The sequence below is a fragment of the Hipposideros armiger genome, unplaced genomic scaffold (genome assembly GCF_001890085.2).
Source record: "Hipposideros armiger isolate ML-2016 unplaced genomic scaffold, ASM189008v1 scaffold_729, whole genome shotgun sequence".
In the NCBI taxonomy this organism is placed as follows: domain Eukaryota; kingdom Metazoa; phylum Chordata; class Mammalia; order Chiroptera; family Hipposideridae; genus Hipposideros; species Hipposideros armiger.
Window position 1 is genome coordinate 339,185 of NW_017732079.1, and position 15,183 is coordinate 354,367.

The following is a 15,183-nucleotide window of genomic DNA, read 5'->3' on the forward strand; positions in this document are numbered from 1 at the left end:
CCTAACCAGACTTTCTGGTCTACCTCCTACAACTCTTCCTTCGACTTCACCTCCTTTCTCTCCTATTCCCCACTGCTCCTTCCAGCACTTCTAGTCATTTCTGTCACCTCACTCAGATGTCCTTCCATCTCTCTTCCTGCTCGCTCAACTGTTTTCTCAGCTTTTTTGGTCACTCTTGCCTCTCCCAGCTCCAGAGCACTCTTTGAACTTGACCATAAATGTCTGTTGAGCTGCAATGTGCAAACAGGCTCTGAACAGTTAAATAGCAAGTCGCAGAATTAAGACTTGGACTGTAAAGCTAGTGCTCTCTCTAAATTACGGAGAGCCCAGAAAGCAGGTGTAGAAAGGAAGCTGGAACGCCTGAAGGTGTTTAGCTGCTACCAGGCTTCCTGGAGGCATGAGGAAGCCATCGATAAGAACAGACTGGTTCAGGTTCTAGCTGTTATGGAATGACCTTCATTAGTTGTTTAGCCTCCCAAAATCTGTTTTGTCATTTGTAAAATACGGACAATAAAACATGTTTCACAATAGTAGAATGAAGATTCCACAAAATGACACATACATATGAAATGACACACACACACACACACACACACACACACACACACACACACAGTGCTTGGCATGGAGTAAGCGTCCAATGACTAAACCGGAGACCTTGTTTCTTAGGCCTCGACCATCTCCCGTATCAGCCCAACTGTTGCATCCCTTTCCCACTTTACTGTTTCCTGACCCTGTTCCTTTCAGCTCTAGCATGTTGCAAAAGCTGAACTCTTAGCTGGCGGGGTTGGGCAGTGGGAGGAGTGTCTTTGGAGAGCCCTTCCCTCTATCCTACCCCATGAAATATTGCACCTTCTCAGGGACACAGCTGGCCAAGAGCGATTCAAGACGATAACTACTGCCTATTACCGTGGAGCCATGGTACGAAGTGTGGGTCTGGCCAAGGGATGAGGGCATGAGGCAATAAAATGTAGGTTTATGAGTACCGAGAGGCAGGGTTGGGGCAGGGACAAATGGGGGTGTGCACAGTGTGGGTTGCAGAGGACCCCACATGGCCTAGGGGTTTGACTCGAGGATAAAACTTGCAGGGTCACTTAGAGGGCAGTGGGAAGCCTACAGGGGAAGACGGTCCAAGGCTCCACTGTAAACTCTGCCATCCCTCAGGGCATTATCCTAGTGTACGACATCACAGATGAGAAATCCTTTGAGAATATTCAGAACTGGATGAAGAGCATCAAAGAGGTAAGGGCAGAGCCTGGAGGATGACGGGGATTGTGAAGATGAGCAGGACCCCACTTTACTGGTCTTCCCCTTTTGCTCCCAGAATGCCTCTGCTGGGGTGGAGCGCCTCCTCCTGGGGAACAAGTGTGACATGGAGGCCAAGAGGAAGGTACAGAAGGAGCAGGCCAATAAGGTAAGGGCCAGCCTGGGCAGTGTTCTAGAACTGGGCTGGGAGGGCCACCATGAGGTCGGATGGCGGAGGACGTGGCTGCTGCCCTTTATCCAATTCTTCTTCCCACGTCCCCCCTCCAGTTGGCTCGGGAGCACGGCATCCGATTTTTCGAGACCAGTGCCAAATCCAGTATGAATGTGGATGAGGTGAGGCACCCCCACCCCCACCCCCAAAGAGATGGCGCATCGGAAGGCAGACTATCCCTCTCTCCAGTCTGTTCTGACCACCCTCCTTTCCCCGTTAGGCTTTCAGTTCCCTGGCCCGGGATATCTTGCTTAAGTCAGGAAACCGGAGATCAGTGAGTTGGTTCTGCTGGGCTGTGTGTGTGTGTGTGTTGGGGGGGCGGGGGATTGAGAGGGGTCCAGTGCTAAGACACCTCATGAGGATGGGTCCCCTTCTTTATAGCCTCAGATCACAGCCAGCCATTGTCACCCTGACCCCTGTGCCCTTGTGCCTATAGGGGAACAGCAGCAAGCCCTCCACCACTGACCTGAAAACGTGTGACAAGAAGAACACCAAGTGCTCCCTGGGCTGAGGACCTTTCTTGCCTCCCGACCCTAAGCCTGGAGGCTGAGCCTGAGAGGGGCGTGGCTGAGGGGCCGGGCTAGCAGGTGGGGCTTGGAGGCTAGAGATGGGTACCTAGTGAAAGAATGGGGAGAAAATGGAGAACAAAAGGAAGCGCAAGGAAAGAGGAAAAGAACAAAAGGAGGTAGAATAGAGAGAGAAGAAGCCAAAAGGGAGAGAATTGAGGAAGTGAAAGAAGGTGAGGAGGAAGTTGGAAGAGAGTGAGGAAGGAAGAAAGGCTAGATGGCCCTGGGCCTCAGACCTTCCCTGGGTTTCCAGGGCAACCATAATTGTAAAGAAATGATTGATTCTGTTCCGGGATCAGGTTTTAGGGTCCTGTGAGGGGCTGGCTCAGCACCACTCTCTGAACGTTTGGTCCTATCCTGTCACTGTATGGTCTTTCTCAGTATTAAAGGCCACCATTTGCACAAGTGTCCCTGGTTTGGGTGACTTTCATCAATGTTGGAGTCGCTCTCTACTCACAAACCTAATTCCTGCCTCTATGGTGGTTGGGCTGCCTGAAGCTGGCTGGGTTCCTGAGATGCCAGGACTAGTCAAACAGCTCTCTCTTCCCAGGCTTAATTGATGAGGTAAACAGCAAGGAACAGACTCTCTGAATCTAGAGTGGGGACATACTTTTTCCATTATGGGGTTCAGAGGCTCACTGGGCAGAGCCTTGCCCAGGACATTCCAGAAGGACTTTTTTTTTTTAAGGAGTACTCTTTTGGGGCCTCCCCAGGGGAGTGACAGCCCTTAGCCTCAGGGCCATCACAGAACCTAGTATTGCTCCCCAGTGATTTTCCCAAGCATCTTTGATTCTGCAGCTGATGGGCATTATCATAGGCATTATTATGAGACACAGAAGAGGCTCATTTATTCATATTTATTGAGCATCTACTATTTGCCAAGCACAGTGGTCAAGTTAACATCACCTTTGGGTGGTACTTACACAAGGGACAAGCACATTTTAACAGAAACAGCCCCTAACTACTGAATTAGAAAGAAGCAAAAGTAGTGGCATGCAAAAGAACCACCACCAAAAAACTCAGGCCACAGCCCTCTCCATCTTACACAATACTTTCTGAACAGTGAAATGATTTTATAGACGTGATGTTTCGTCAGGATAATGAAAATGTCAGATTGGTTCAGACAAGATTCTGTTAGAAGTTTTATTCATGGATATGATATGCCAGATATTTCAGAAATCCCAGAGCCTGCAGTGTGGAAGTAAATGGCACCACCCTGGAGTCATAGCAAAGCCTTTTTTCGTGCTGCCTTTTCTGTTGGGAAAGACATAGCTCAGAAAGAAGTCTGACCGTGCTGGGAGAAAAACTTGGATATTAATTTGATAAATGTGGAAAACTATTTGATAAGCGTATTAAGTATCCAAGCTTCCATGGGGTAATGTCCTCATCTGTGGCTTATGTTTACAGGCTCTGTAGTCACCTGCCCAGTAAGTTTAATTTGCTTGAGAGATAAGGACAGATTTGCCTTTTGTGAATCCCAGGAAGACTGACTGACATGTTCATCATACCCCAGGGAAGATATTTTAAAATTCAGCTTCAGCCTAGAGACCCTATTGCTTGGTACGGCTGCTGGACATGCGATCTTACAAGATTTCACAGCTTGTCATGAGGCAGGGAGTGACAGAATACTAGATTTCAGCCTAAACTTTTTTTTTTTAATTTGATTAGGAAAACTCCATTTTGCAGTCACGTGAACCACATTTCTAGAGCTCACTGGTCATGTGTGGCTCATGGCTTCTGTACTGGATAGAGCAGCTATAGAACACTAAAAACATCACAGAACATCCTATTGGACAGCACTGGTATTGGGGTGAATTAGGAGGCTGCTTCAGTAGTCTGGGGAGAAACAAGGCTCCTAAAATCAGCAGTGACAGTGGAAATGGAGCACGACCACGTCTTTCCTATTTAGAGCACTGTTTTGGTTGGCTTCTCACTGGTCAATTCGACCGAAGTCTTCTGTTGAACTCTCATTTTCATTGAGCGTTTGTGAGTGTTTAATATATATTTTTTATTCTTAGTTTCAGGTGTACCAAAACTTTCACTATAGTTAAAAACTACTGGGAAAAAACCCACACCCTACTTTCTGTAACATACAACTATTGACACACACACACACACACACACACACACACACACGAATGAAGGAAAAGCAGTTCCAAGCAAAATTAAAGCTCAGCCTTCACCAGGTTTTTTTCTTTTTTTCAACTCTCACCCAGTGATCTTTCCAACCTGATATTTCCTGCTCTTAAACAGCCAGCTTTAAGTCTGATGGGAAGACAGAATTTATGGGAAGTAGCATCAGATATACTGGTAATTCCAAAGCGCTCTGGCCCTTAGGGCTGTGGGGGAGGGTAGCAGCTGTAGTCTTTAGGCTAGAAAGACTTGAGGGGGGAGAGCGGGACGGGGGTGAGGGGGGGGGGGGGCGAAGACGTGGAGCAGAGTTAAAAAATATGGGGTATAGGATTACTGACGAGGATCAAAAATGGGCTAAATTTTGGATTCAAAAAGTTTAAGAGGTGAGGCAAAATAATTAGAGGAGAATAAATGGTTTCGTACACATTTCACTTGCATCTCGACCAACAAATCCCTAAAAAAAAAAAAAAAGCACATTAGCATTTCCATTTTACACGGAACACGGAGAGCCAGAGAACGTCCTTAAGTCACGTGGCTCATAAGCCCGTAAACCGAGGCTCAACACTTGTTGGGACTTCAAATCTCATGTTCTCCTCGTTGCATTAAGGATTATTTCATGACGTAGGAACAAGAGAGGTGAGAGCGATTGAGGCGGTCATTCAAGGACCAGCTCTGGGGAGTAATTTAGCAATTAACGTGAGAGAAGGTGACATCTGAGTAGAGCTGAGTGGGGGGGCCCAGAGACAGGGAAAGGCTTCACATTCACCGGGGGGGTCGGGTATTCCTGCCTCTGGAGGAAGGAGCAAGTCCCTGGATCGCCAACCCAGCTTCTCCCCTGGACCATCCGGGACGGGGAGGATGAAATGGGGAATAGGACGGAAAGGCTGAAGCTTAATGATAAATCCCAAGGTTTTAAGGAAGGAGCGAAGTCCTAAAAGGGCGACGTGTGGTTCCTTTTTACGTCTCGCTGCTCACCTAGCCCCGAGGGGCAAAAAAGGCGACAAGCTCAGGGACAACGAACCGAGAACACAGCTCCACCGCCGCCATTTCCTCCTTTCCCGCAAAAGACTACCAGGACCATAACACAACGGGGCACCGGGCCAACGGGCCGCATCTCGCTGTACAGACGCAGCGAGAGCCGATTCCCGGGGAGCAGCGCGCCGCGCCGCCAACCCCGAAAGACTACAAGACCCAGCAGGCAACGCGCGCGCCTGCGCCTCCGCGGACCCGCCGGGCTGGAAAACCGGGCCGGGCAGCCGGGCCCCACGCCCAGGAGCCTCCGCGGGGCAAGATGGCCGCGCCGGGGGCGGAAGCGGAGGTGAGGGGGTGCTAGGGCGGTAGAGCCTTCCCCGAAGACCCGCGGGCCGGCACAAGGGAACTCACGGCCGTAGCCAACAAAAGTATTGGCTTTTCTCGCCGTGGCCATGGGTACTTCCCAATAGAGCCTTTGACCTGAGGCAACCCCAGCATTTCGCAGCCTGACCTAGAACCTCCCGGACGGCTGCAGAGGAAGCGCCGCCTCTGCGCTCCGACGGAGGCACGAGGCCAGTCAAGCAAGCCCCTCTGTCCCGACTGGTGCGACACCGAGCACCCCATGCCTGCGGGCGCGGAGAGGCGTGGCCTCCCCCAGGGCCGCCACCTCTGGTTGCTCTGCGCTTTCGCCTTAAAGCTCTGGTAAGACGGGGATGAGGGCAGGGAAAAGGAGGGGACGGAGGACCGGACAGCCCCCGCCCCCGGGGATGAGGGAGATCGTGCCCCTCGACCCCCGCGGGTCGACGGGTGCCGTGTTTTCTGGCTTCTGATTTTTGGCCCCCCCCCCTTTCCCCCTCACCACTGCAGCCAAGCGGAGGCTCCGGTGCAAGAGGAGAAGCTGTCAGGTGGGTGACGGTATGGGAGCCCGACGCCCCCGTAGTTTTTGTTTTGTTTCGTGCTGACGTCCTGCCATATGTCAGCAGCACAGGTGGCAAAGGGCGGAATGACGTGGAACGCGGGCATTCAGTTGTGCTGGGAAGTTGGATGGGCAGAACCTTGGGGAGAACTATTTTCCTGAGTGAGGTCTGGGGCTGCCATTTCTCTCCCCTTTTAGTGAGCACCACGAATTTGCAGTGCTGGCTGGTGGAAGAGTTTGTGGTGGCAGAAGAGTGTGCCCCGTGTTCTAACTTTCAGGCTGTGAGTATCTGCTTCCTCTCCCTTTTTTTCTCACATCGCATCAGTCCCTACGTCTGACCAAGTGCGCCTTTGCACTGTCTTGCCATCTTTTTCCTGGCAGGCTCTGTATATGTCCAGATCGGAACTTGTCTTACCCCTGAAAATGTGCCCTTTCCTTTCCAAGTTCATGGCAGCCTTCATCTAATACCCACGTCCTGTTCATTTTTAATCCGATAGGCTCTGGAGCCTGTCCCCGCCTCTCCTAGACCACTCCCCCTGAAGTATTCTTTCGAGCACATATCCTAGTCATGCGGCGTCCCCATCAGAACTCTCCATTAGTTCTGTTGCCTGACAGCTCTGAGCCCACGCACTTGGGCACCTGCCCGTTCTGAATGGCAGCCTTTCTGCTTCTCCTTCCTGACAATGTGCTTTGGTCCTTTCCTCCTGGCAGAAAACCACCCCTGAGTGTGGCTCCACAGGCTATGTGGAGAAAATCACATGCAGCTTATCTAAGAGGAACGAGTTCAAAAGGCAAGTGCTGTGTGTCTTCTTGAAACCTCTTAGGTCACCTTTGCTCCTATGACCTTAGGTAAACAGTCCCACCTCTTCCTCTTGGAGGTAGCATGGCATATTGGAAAGAGGAAGGAATTTGGAGCCAAATTACTTCAACCCCCTAGTCCCACCTCTACTCCTCAGCGCTATATTATTGGCCATATGTTCTCATCAGTAAAACTGGTTAATACCAGCTCTGCTTCTCTCACCAGAAAATAAGTTAAGTGATATATTTGAATGGGATTTATGCACTGTAAACACATTAGAAGACTGAGTCTGGTTTCCTCTTTCCCCCTGGGATGTATCTTGGTTAGGAGATTGGAAGGAGAGGCTGTCTGGCCATCCCTGGAGATAACTGTTTCTTCCTGCCCCCCGCAGCTGTCGCTCAGCTCTGATGGAACAATACTCATTCTGGAAATTTGAAGGGGCTGTCGTGGGTGTGGCCGTGGTCTTCGCTTGCCTTGTCATCATTCGTCAGCGACAGCTGGACAGAAAGGCTCTGGAAAAGGTCCGGAAGCAAATCGAGTCCATATAGTTCTACCGTTTTATATGGGTCTTAAAGACCCTACCTCAGACAGAGAAAGTGGAATGGACTGACTTGTGCCCCTGGTTTTGGGGAACCTTGTGGTGGCACCTCTTGCTCCCATCTTCCTCGTCTAGATCATTAATGAGCAGAATAAAAAGAACGAAATCATTTCCTTCCCTACTGTAATTTGGTTTGGGGCAGGAAGTCATGGGGACAGAGAGGGAAAGAGAGTGGTGGCTTTTGGACTCAGTTTATTAAGTACCTGTTTTCCCCTTCTTCTTCTATTTATTTGAAACTTCTGGGATGTGATTTCAGCAACAAAAGTTTATTTTTCAGCAAAAACTTCTGTTTCCCCTCAATCCTATCTCCAGAGAAGAAATAAAGTCCCAGATACATAAAAGTATTTGAGGTGCCCTCTCAAACAGACAGACTGGGCCTCAAGGTACAGACATGTAGAGCATCCCGGTGTTGCTTCGACCCCTGAGTAGGAAGCCCAGGATCCCTCATGTGATGGGTGGTGGCCCAGGAGGTGTTCCAGCCCCTGTCAGAGCTTCACATCTCATCTGCACGCAGCACAGTTCTGACGTGCCTGCTGGGGCCTGTCTGCCCTCCCATCTTCTCAAGCAGTGTCCTTGTTGAGCCATTTGCACCGTTGGCCCCCGGTGGCCCCCCCAGTCTGGACTCTACCACTGGGGTCTCCCGATCTGTCATCTCGTTGTGAGTCAGGATATTTCTGGAAATCACTGTGGGGTGAAGGGAAAGACAGTGGTAGAGTGCTCCCTTAGGTGGGGGGTCCTAGACAGCAGCGGCTGGCCCTCCCACCCCTTGCGGGCCCTGGGGAACAGACCCTTACTTGCTCACCAGGTTAACAGGCTTCCCCTGCCCTGCCCCTCACCTCCGTGAGGCTGGTAATCCTCAGACCCTGCTTCTGTTAGACCTTGAAAGGGGCTCAAACTGGGCAGGATGATGAGAGCCAGGGAAAAAAGGAGGATCTGGGAGGAAGCAAGAAGACACTTGGGCTGTGGGGACAGAAAGGAAAGGGAGCAGAGAGCAGCTGGGGTCATCGGACGGGAAGGTCTGTATGGCTTGGGAACTATGGGTATCGGGATGGACGTGGCAGCGGATGGTGGAGGTGGAGGAGACGGGACTAGGCTGACGGTACCAGAACACACGTGCTGGTCTGGGCAGCTTTGTTGGAGGTCTGAGTGATGACCATCTGCAGCTGGCGGAGCTGAGTCACCAAGGAGCTGGGACAGGAGGGAGGCTGGGTTAGACCTGGGAACCAGGGCCCAGGCGGGTGCCTGGGTGCCCAGCCCTCCCGCAGCGCGCACGATGCTTTCACTCACACGTTGTGCCTCTCCAGCTCCTGGACTTTTTCCTGTAGTTCCTGGTTCTGTGCAGAACAGGCAGCCACCCTAGGGAGTGTGGAAAGGTGGGACAGGGTTCTGCCATCTTGTGAGCCTGCTAAGGAAGGGGGCCCAACCTGGCCCACCTGGACCCAGGAACGTGAGTCCAAACGCACCTGCTCTCCAGTCCATCGATGTACTCTTTCTTCCGCCGCCGACTGTCCTGAGCTGACTGCTTGTTCCGGATTTTCCTCCTGACCTTCTTGAGGACCCTCTCCTCTGCCTGGGGGCCCAGGGTGCGTCAGTCCCAGGCCCTTAACCTCCCCTGCAATCCTGGCTCCTCAGAGGCCATGGTGGGGCCACTGGGTTGGAATACCCTCTGGGGAAGCATGTTACCTTGGTGAGGGGCAGGTGAGAGGGCAGGGAAACCCCCTCCTGCCCTAGCAGACGCTTCTCCTCATCTGTCAGGAACAAGGCTTGAAAGGGCAGCTGCTGGGGGACAGGAGATTAGAGTGGCGAGAGGGTCATCCCATTTCCGGCACCCCAGGCCTCTCACCCTGCATGCCTTCTAGAGAGTGTTTCCCATTTGCACTGAGAGATAACTAACCATGAAACGAGGTGAGGGCGAGGACCTTAATCCAGGCAGGCTCTGGATCATGCCCAGGGCAACCTTCTGAGGCTGAGAAGGGAGAGAGGAGGGGGTTTGGTCAGCCTTTGTCCATGGACTCTGGACCTTAGCACTCAGAGCAAGCGAGGGAGGGCCTGTCCTGATCCACACCTCCCCAGACCTTAGGGGTATTTGAAGAGGACATGGAGGAACTCACTAAGGTAGGGTTTGCGTCTTCTTAGAACAGGGAAGTCATTCCCTGTTAGCCATTAACTTGCGTTGGGCAGTGTGTTATCCAGACCACAGGGAGTTCCTGGGGCACCAGCCGCTCTCCCCTAGGGTCTGAGCCCCACCTTGCAGACTAAAGCTCTGTCCCTTCTCAACCCCCTAAGGACAACCAGACTGACCAACTTCTCATAACAAAGGATGTGGGGAGGAGGGTGGATGGTGTCTGGTTCATGTGGGCCCATCAACTGAGCGACTTCCCTTTCTAACTCCTAGTCGCTTTTGAAAGATGTATGCTTCACCTTGTGACTTAAGAGGAATTTGCTTTTGCTTTTGCTTTTGTTCCCTGAACCATTTCTTCTGCCTCTGTCTCTTCCTGGTCTCCCTTTTTGCCCTGTGACCATTTGGTGGCACTGTTAGAGGGGTGTCCCTCCCAAACCACCTAATCAAAATCTCTGAGAATGAGGCCTTGCGGGTTTTATTTTAAAAATAAACCCATAAATTCTCCAGTGTGTTCAATGTACACTCAAGTTTAGAAGCATCAGACTTTTTAAGGTCCCTCAGCCCAAGATTCTGAGATGCTTGGCTCGGCTTCTGGTCCCAGCTTCAACCACAGATTGGCAGCGAGCCTAGAACCTGTTCCCTGCACACAAGGAGATCCTTCCAGGATAGAGGCAAGGCCCCCTCCTCACTCTCACTGGAGGAACCAGCCCAGCCAGCCTTGGGAACATGTGATATGTTCCCAGCTGCCCCAGGCAGAGGGTGCCTGCTGGACAATGGTTCCAGTGGGAAGATAGTTGCAGTTGCTTCTCTGACACCCTGTGCCCAGTAACCAGTTGGATTCCCTGGTGGTCTGTCCCATTTCTGCATCCTGACCCAAGGCTGAGACAATCCATAGCCCTGGCTGAGCAAACCACACCAAGTCCAGGCTTCGCCCTCACCCGACCTCCTAAATTGAGTCATCACCACCTTACCCCCAAGGGCTTGTCTCCCTTGTCCTTTCCTGCTCTTTTACTGCCCACGTCTCCCTGGCCTTCAGGCCCAATGCCACGCACTTAGGCAAAGACAGAGTGTAGCACCGGTTTTCCCTCCCTTACCCCATCTGTGTGGGTGCGCATGTGTGTGTCAGGGAGGACTGGATCCAGCCAACCCCGAGACTCACCAGGGTTGAAGGAGGCACTGGGTTTACAGCGCCTGCTCTGGGCACGATGTGGGCATGGACGTCAAGGGGCAGCTCGCTGACCATGCAGGCATTGGGCACCGTAAGTGGTGGGCTCCACTGATCTGAGGGAGACACGTGGCTGGGAGAAGAGCTGGCGGGTACACCCTGCTGGCAGCAGGGCCTGGGGAGTGGCCCAGGTTGGAGAAACCCTCCTAACCCCAGGGCTAGGGCAGGATCTGAAGGGTCACTGTCCCCTTCCCACAGGACACTACTGACCTAGCTGGATGGAGATGAGCCCTACAGCTGGCCCAGCTTCGCCCTGCATCCTGTCCAGGGCCCCCGCCTCATAGACAACCTCATAGAGGGCAGGGGAACTGGGTGCCTTGGAGGCAGACGGACTGTCTGGGTGACCAGGGTCCTCGGAGATTCCACTGTCACTGCCAGGAGATGCTTCTGAGCAATACACTTCATTGGGATCAATGAAAAGCTTCGGGAAATCTTCAGGCTCACTCTCTTGAAGGCCCTGCATTAGAAGAGGGTATATATATGTACAGGGAAGAATTCTGGAAGTCCTTCCTGACATCAAACCTAGATCCTTCATGCTTCAATTTCAGTACCTCCAGTGCTTGGACATGGGGATAGTTACAGTTTATGTCTATTGTAGCACTGTCTTCAGACTCTCTCCAAGTGTGGGCCGAAGCCTCTTGGGCTTCTTGTCACAGAGTTGTGTCTCAACCCACCCTCACTTCCATTTGTCACTCACATAGCCATGGCCCCCACTGGCCTCCCAGGCTTGCAGCCCCTGTTCTTGTAGCCTAGTTACTGGGACCTCTGAAGGTGGACAGTGGAGTCCCAGCTCCAGGAAGGATCCTGTTGAGAAGGCATCATCTGGGGGCTCCAGCCACACATCCAGCAGGTCAGGGGTTCTGAAATCCATCCTGTGGGGAGGCATGTGTGTGTGGGGGGAGAGTTGCAGGAGAATGATGGCTCCCCCTGCAACACATACACACAGCTTCTGGGTTCCTCTCCCTCCCTCTTCCATTATCCCCCTTCCTCACCTGCGCAGCCCCCTCACCTGTCACCCGAAGATTTCGGAGATTTCGCCTCGGGCCTTATCTCTGTCGTTCAGATGAACAGGCCCCCGGGGTATTACCTGTTCCGAAGAGCCCAGCCCTGCCAAGCCAGTCTAGCCTGCTGACTGCCCCAAACAGTACACCTTTTCTTCTCTCCAGGATCTCGCATCCTGGACCTGCCCAGCCAAACCCCGCCCCCAGCCTGACACTAGGAAAGTGGGTTGCACCTAGCCGGGAGCCACGGTAGGGGTGCTGACTCTGGGAGCAGGGGATAAAGAGGCTGAGCGTCCACAAACCAGACCTGAGGAAAACATAGACAGCCTCGCCCTTTCTGCCTCAGTTTCTCCTAGCGATAGCACATCTTCCCGAGGGTTTGGTGTCTCCTCAAGGAAAGATAGAGATGGCTGTGACTGGAGCACAGGACGCTTGAGTGCCTGTTCTCCGGCCATCGGTTTTATAAGAGGGAGACCACCACAGGATTGAAAACAAAGGAAAAAGTCAACAGGATTGCCCAAGATTTACCGAGGCACCCCCCCACCCCCAACCTCACCGCCGCACCCGTCGCGCTCTGCCAACACTGGCGTCTGATTGGAAGCTGAAGACGTAGAGGTTTTGATGGGCAGGGCATTGAGCCAATGGAATTACCCTCTCGAGGCCTCCCTCCGCCGTAACGGGTCAGAATAGGCTGTCGGAGAGGGAGTGGGGCCAATGGGGCCGGAGCATTTATTTGTCCTGCGGGGATTGGGTCCCGCGGGACCAAACCGTGGGTAAGAGCCAGAAGATGACTTGTAGGAAGGGGGAAAGTTTCCGAGAGTGTGGATAGCGGCTTGGTTTCGCTTGCCACGTGACTCGGAAGCCCAGGTTATGGCAGGGAGTAAATAATCTGTTGATCCAAGTTAAGTGACAGAGCTTTGACTCAGTTTGCGGAAAATCGCGCAATCGCGGGGTGTACAAATTCGTAATCTGTGCATTATGCTACTAATGAAGAACAGCAGTCACACACACTCGCAGGACTGTTAACTAACGCAGGGACGAGGGTCTGGAAAACTACACAACGTTAAAATTCATTGGGATGTGGTGTGGGAATTTGTCTTGTCGTTTGCGTAAAATTACCAACAACAGTATATGTCCTGCATTTGAATACTTTACAAAATGTTTTCATGAACATTGTTCTCTCATTTAACCCACAACAGTTCTGAGGTAGACAGGCCAGGTAATATTTTACTAATTTTACCTATGAGGAGACACAGCTTCGTGACTAGAATGTAGCAATATCAAAACTCAGGATTTTTTTTTTTTTTTGCCTTGGTCTTAGTGACTGATGACCCAGGAATTCACTTTAAAAAAAATAATGGAGCGAAACTGATACAGGTATGATTTTCACCTGCCTGCCTCCCCAATTGTACTTCAGATAAAGGGGAGCTGGGTGAATAAAGCAAGAAAGGTTGGGGTGTAGATCTGGAATTCAAACTGGTAGCCTCCTGAAAATTTGAATGGGCTGAGGGTAATGACAGGAACAGGATCTAATGTTTACTGAGTAACTATTACATGTTCAGGCATTTTCATGTTACTCATAATTGTCACAGAAATTCACCGCTGGGAGAGAGAAGTTAAGTAACTTTCTCAAGGTTACTTTGTAAGCTGAACAAAGATTTAGATGCCTCAGCCCATATCCTTTGCATTATACCAGCGGTTCTCAACCTGTGGGTCGCGACCCCTTTGGGGGTCGAACGACCCTTTCACAGGGGTCACCGGGTATTCGTATGTGGGCATATCTGCATGTGGGCCTGGAGATGGATAGAGGAGCGGTGTCTCGGTTCCTAAGACCATCGAAAATATGTGTTTTCCGATGGTCTCAGGCGACCCCTGTGAAAGGTTGAGAACCGCTGCACTATACTAAGCTACCTTGCTGGAGTTTTCTCAAATTTCCCAACTCTGTCTTTCCTGCTCATTTCCCTGCATCTTGCTCAAGTAATGAAAAGACAAAGCAGGCTTGGTAGATGGATGCAGAGCTCTAAGGAAAGGAGAGCTGTCCTTGATTAGATTTGTCCTAGAGCAAGAAAGGTTTCAAAGGGTTTCCTTCAGGCTGCACGTGCAGAGATGATTAAGTGGAAAATATAGTCAGCTTTCATTAATGTTAGAACTGGAAGGAACTTTTGGCATCATCTGCTAGTCTAACTTCCCTCTTTTACCCAACTTATCAAGCTCTGAAGAGGAACATGGCTTGCCTAAGATCACACACCAAATTAAGGTAGAGTTGGGACTAGTAGTACCCAGGTGTCCTGGCTCCCAGTCCATGATTTTGTTAATGTTACTGATTATCGATAATCTGTCACAGACAGAAAGCATAATTTGTCACAGACAAACCATAGCACACAGTATATTGCCTTAAGTAATCTGGAGTTGCCTCTAACAGTAATTTTTATCTTTTAATTAAGAGATTAGAATAGCAATGATAATTATTATTAAATGATGGGACACCTGTACCCCATTTCACTTACATCCTGATCTTAAGAGTCCTATATGATTCCTTTTTCCTAGACTACCTCCCTCAGGAAGTCCTCACATCCCCTTTTCTTAAGGAAGTTGCCGGCCCTCATTTCCAGAGCCTTATCAGAGGTATCACTCTGTTCCTTATTTAGGCAACGAGGCCTTTTTACCTTTGCAAAAAATAGGCTGAGTCCCCTTCCTTATCGTCCTCCTTTGTACCCTACCCTCCCATGAGGCTAGAAGAGGATTCTGGTAACACAGGATGTGGGCCAAGAGGATCCAGATGAAAGACACAGTGAAGGTCCTGGGTTGAAAATACCTTGGCACATTCAAAGAACACAAAACAGAAAGGAGGCCAGCAGGGCTGGAGGGAGAGGAGTTGGAGAATTCTTGGAGATGAGTTTGGAGGGAACCCAAGCCAGATGCCTTGACGCATGGTAAGGATGATAAGTTGGAGTGCGCTGGGGGAGCTTAGCTTTTCACTGACTGGGGTGTCAGCAACCCATGAGCTGGGTCCCACCACTTCTCTTCCCACTCCAAGAAGGCTGAAGCCTGCAGAGAAGTCAGCTCAGGCCACTGGCAGTCAGGAAGGGATGATTTTCAAGACATGCCGTCTCTTTGCTGTTCTCCTTTTCCAATTCTGCCTTGTCTTTTTGTTCTCTCTTGTGCGTGCTGGCGAAGGAAGTCAAGCATGGAAGTCCGTCCTAAGGAAGGAATGCTTTCCCTTTGGCGCCAAGGTGCACCGAAGGGATCTTAGAGTCTTCTAAGAGATGGATAAAAAGACTTGGGTCAAGACCAGGCAGATACACTCAGAGGAGCAGGGGAAAAGACAGGAATGCGGGGTGGGTATGGGGCACCAGCCTTGTCCGCGGGGTTTC

At 51.2% G+C, this 15,183-nt stretch overlaps 3 protein-coding genes across 9 annotated transcripts in view; 2 read left to right on the plus strand and 1 right to left on the minus strand.

Moving 5' to 3' along the window:
* The window catches only part of RAB13 (RAB13, member RAS oncogene family), a 4,162-nt gene extending 1,711 nt beyond the window's left edge, over positions 1-2,451 (plus strand). The window contains exons 2-8 of the mRNA XM_019627299.1: positions 189-220; positions 754-921; positions 1,165-1,242; positions 1,325-1,414; positions 1,534-1,599; positions 1,698-1,751; positions 1,914-2,451. Coding sequence (XP_019482844.1) covers positions 189-220; positions 754-921; positions 1,165-1,242; positions 1,325-1,414; positions 1,534-1,599; positions 1,698-1,751; positions 1,914-1,988 — 563 coding nt within the window. The 3' untranslated portion in view covers positions 1,989-2,451. The remainder of the gene's footprint in view (positions 1-188; positions 221-753; positions 922-1,164; positions 1,243-1,324; positions 1,415-1,533; positions 1,600-1,697; positions 1,752-1,913) is intronic.
* Positions 2,452-5,431: 2,980 nt separating this feature from the next.
* JTB (jumping translocation breakpoint) lies at positions 5,432-7,570 on the plus strand. The gene is made up of 5 exons (XM_019627281.1): positions 5,432-5,850; positions 6,016-6,053; positions 6,263-6,345; positions 6,776-6,855; positions 7,255-7,570. Exons 1-5 carry the CDS (start codon positions 5,771-5,773, stop codon positions 7,409-7,411), a joined length of 438 nt encoding a protein of 145 aa, XP_019482826.1. The 5' UTR covers positions 5,432-5,770; the 3' UTR covers positions 7,412-7,570.
* A 97-nt stretch (positions 7,571-7,667) lies between these two features.
* Positions 7,668-12,359, minus strand: CREB3L4 (cAMP responsive element binding protein 3 like 4). Of its 7 annotated transcripts, XM_019627275.1 has the most exons (12): positions 12,117-12,359; positions 11,818-11,895; positions 11,506-11,680; positions 11,019-11,265; positions 10,743-10,864; positions 9,356-9,427; positions 9,145-9,240; positions 8,925-9,031; positions 8,749-8,817; positions 8,565-8,649; positions 8,298-8,394; positions 7,668-8,145 (listed from the first exon to the last, which is right to left on the minus strand). In XM_019627275.1, exons 3-12 carry the CDS (start codon positions 11,677-11,679, stop codon positions 7,955-7,957), a joined length of 1,260 nt encoding a protein of 419 aa, XP_019482820.1. In that variant the 5' UTR covers position 11,680; positions 11,818-11,895; positions 12,117-12,359; the 3' UTR covers positions 7,668-7,954. The 7 variants fall into 7 exon arrangements, with proteins under 7 accessions (XP_019482820.1, XP_019482821.1, XP_019482823.1 ...); XM_019627276.1 differs by lacking the exon at positions 11,818-11,895; XM_019627278.1 differs by having other exon boundaries at positions 11,572-11,680; positions 11,818-12,359.
* Positions 12,360-15,183: the final 2,824 nt, after the last annotated feature.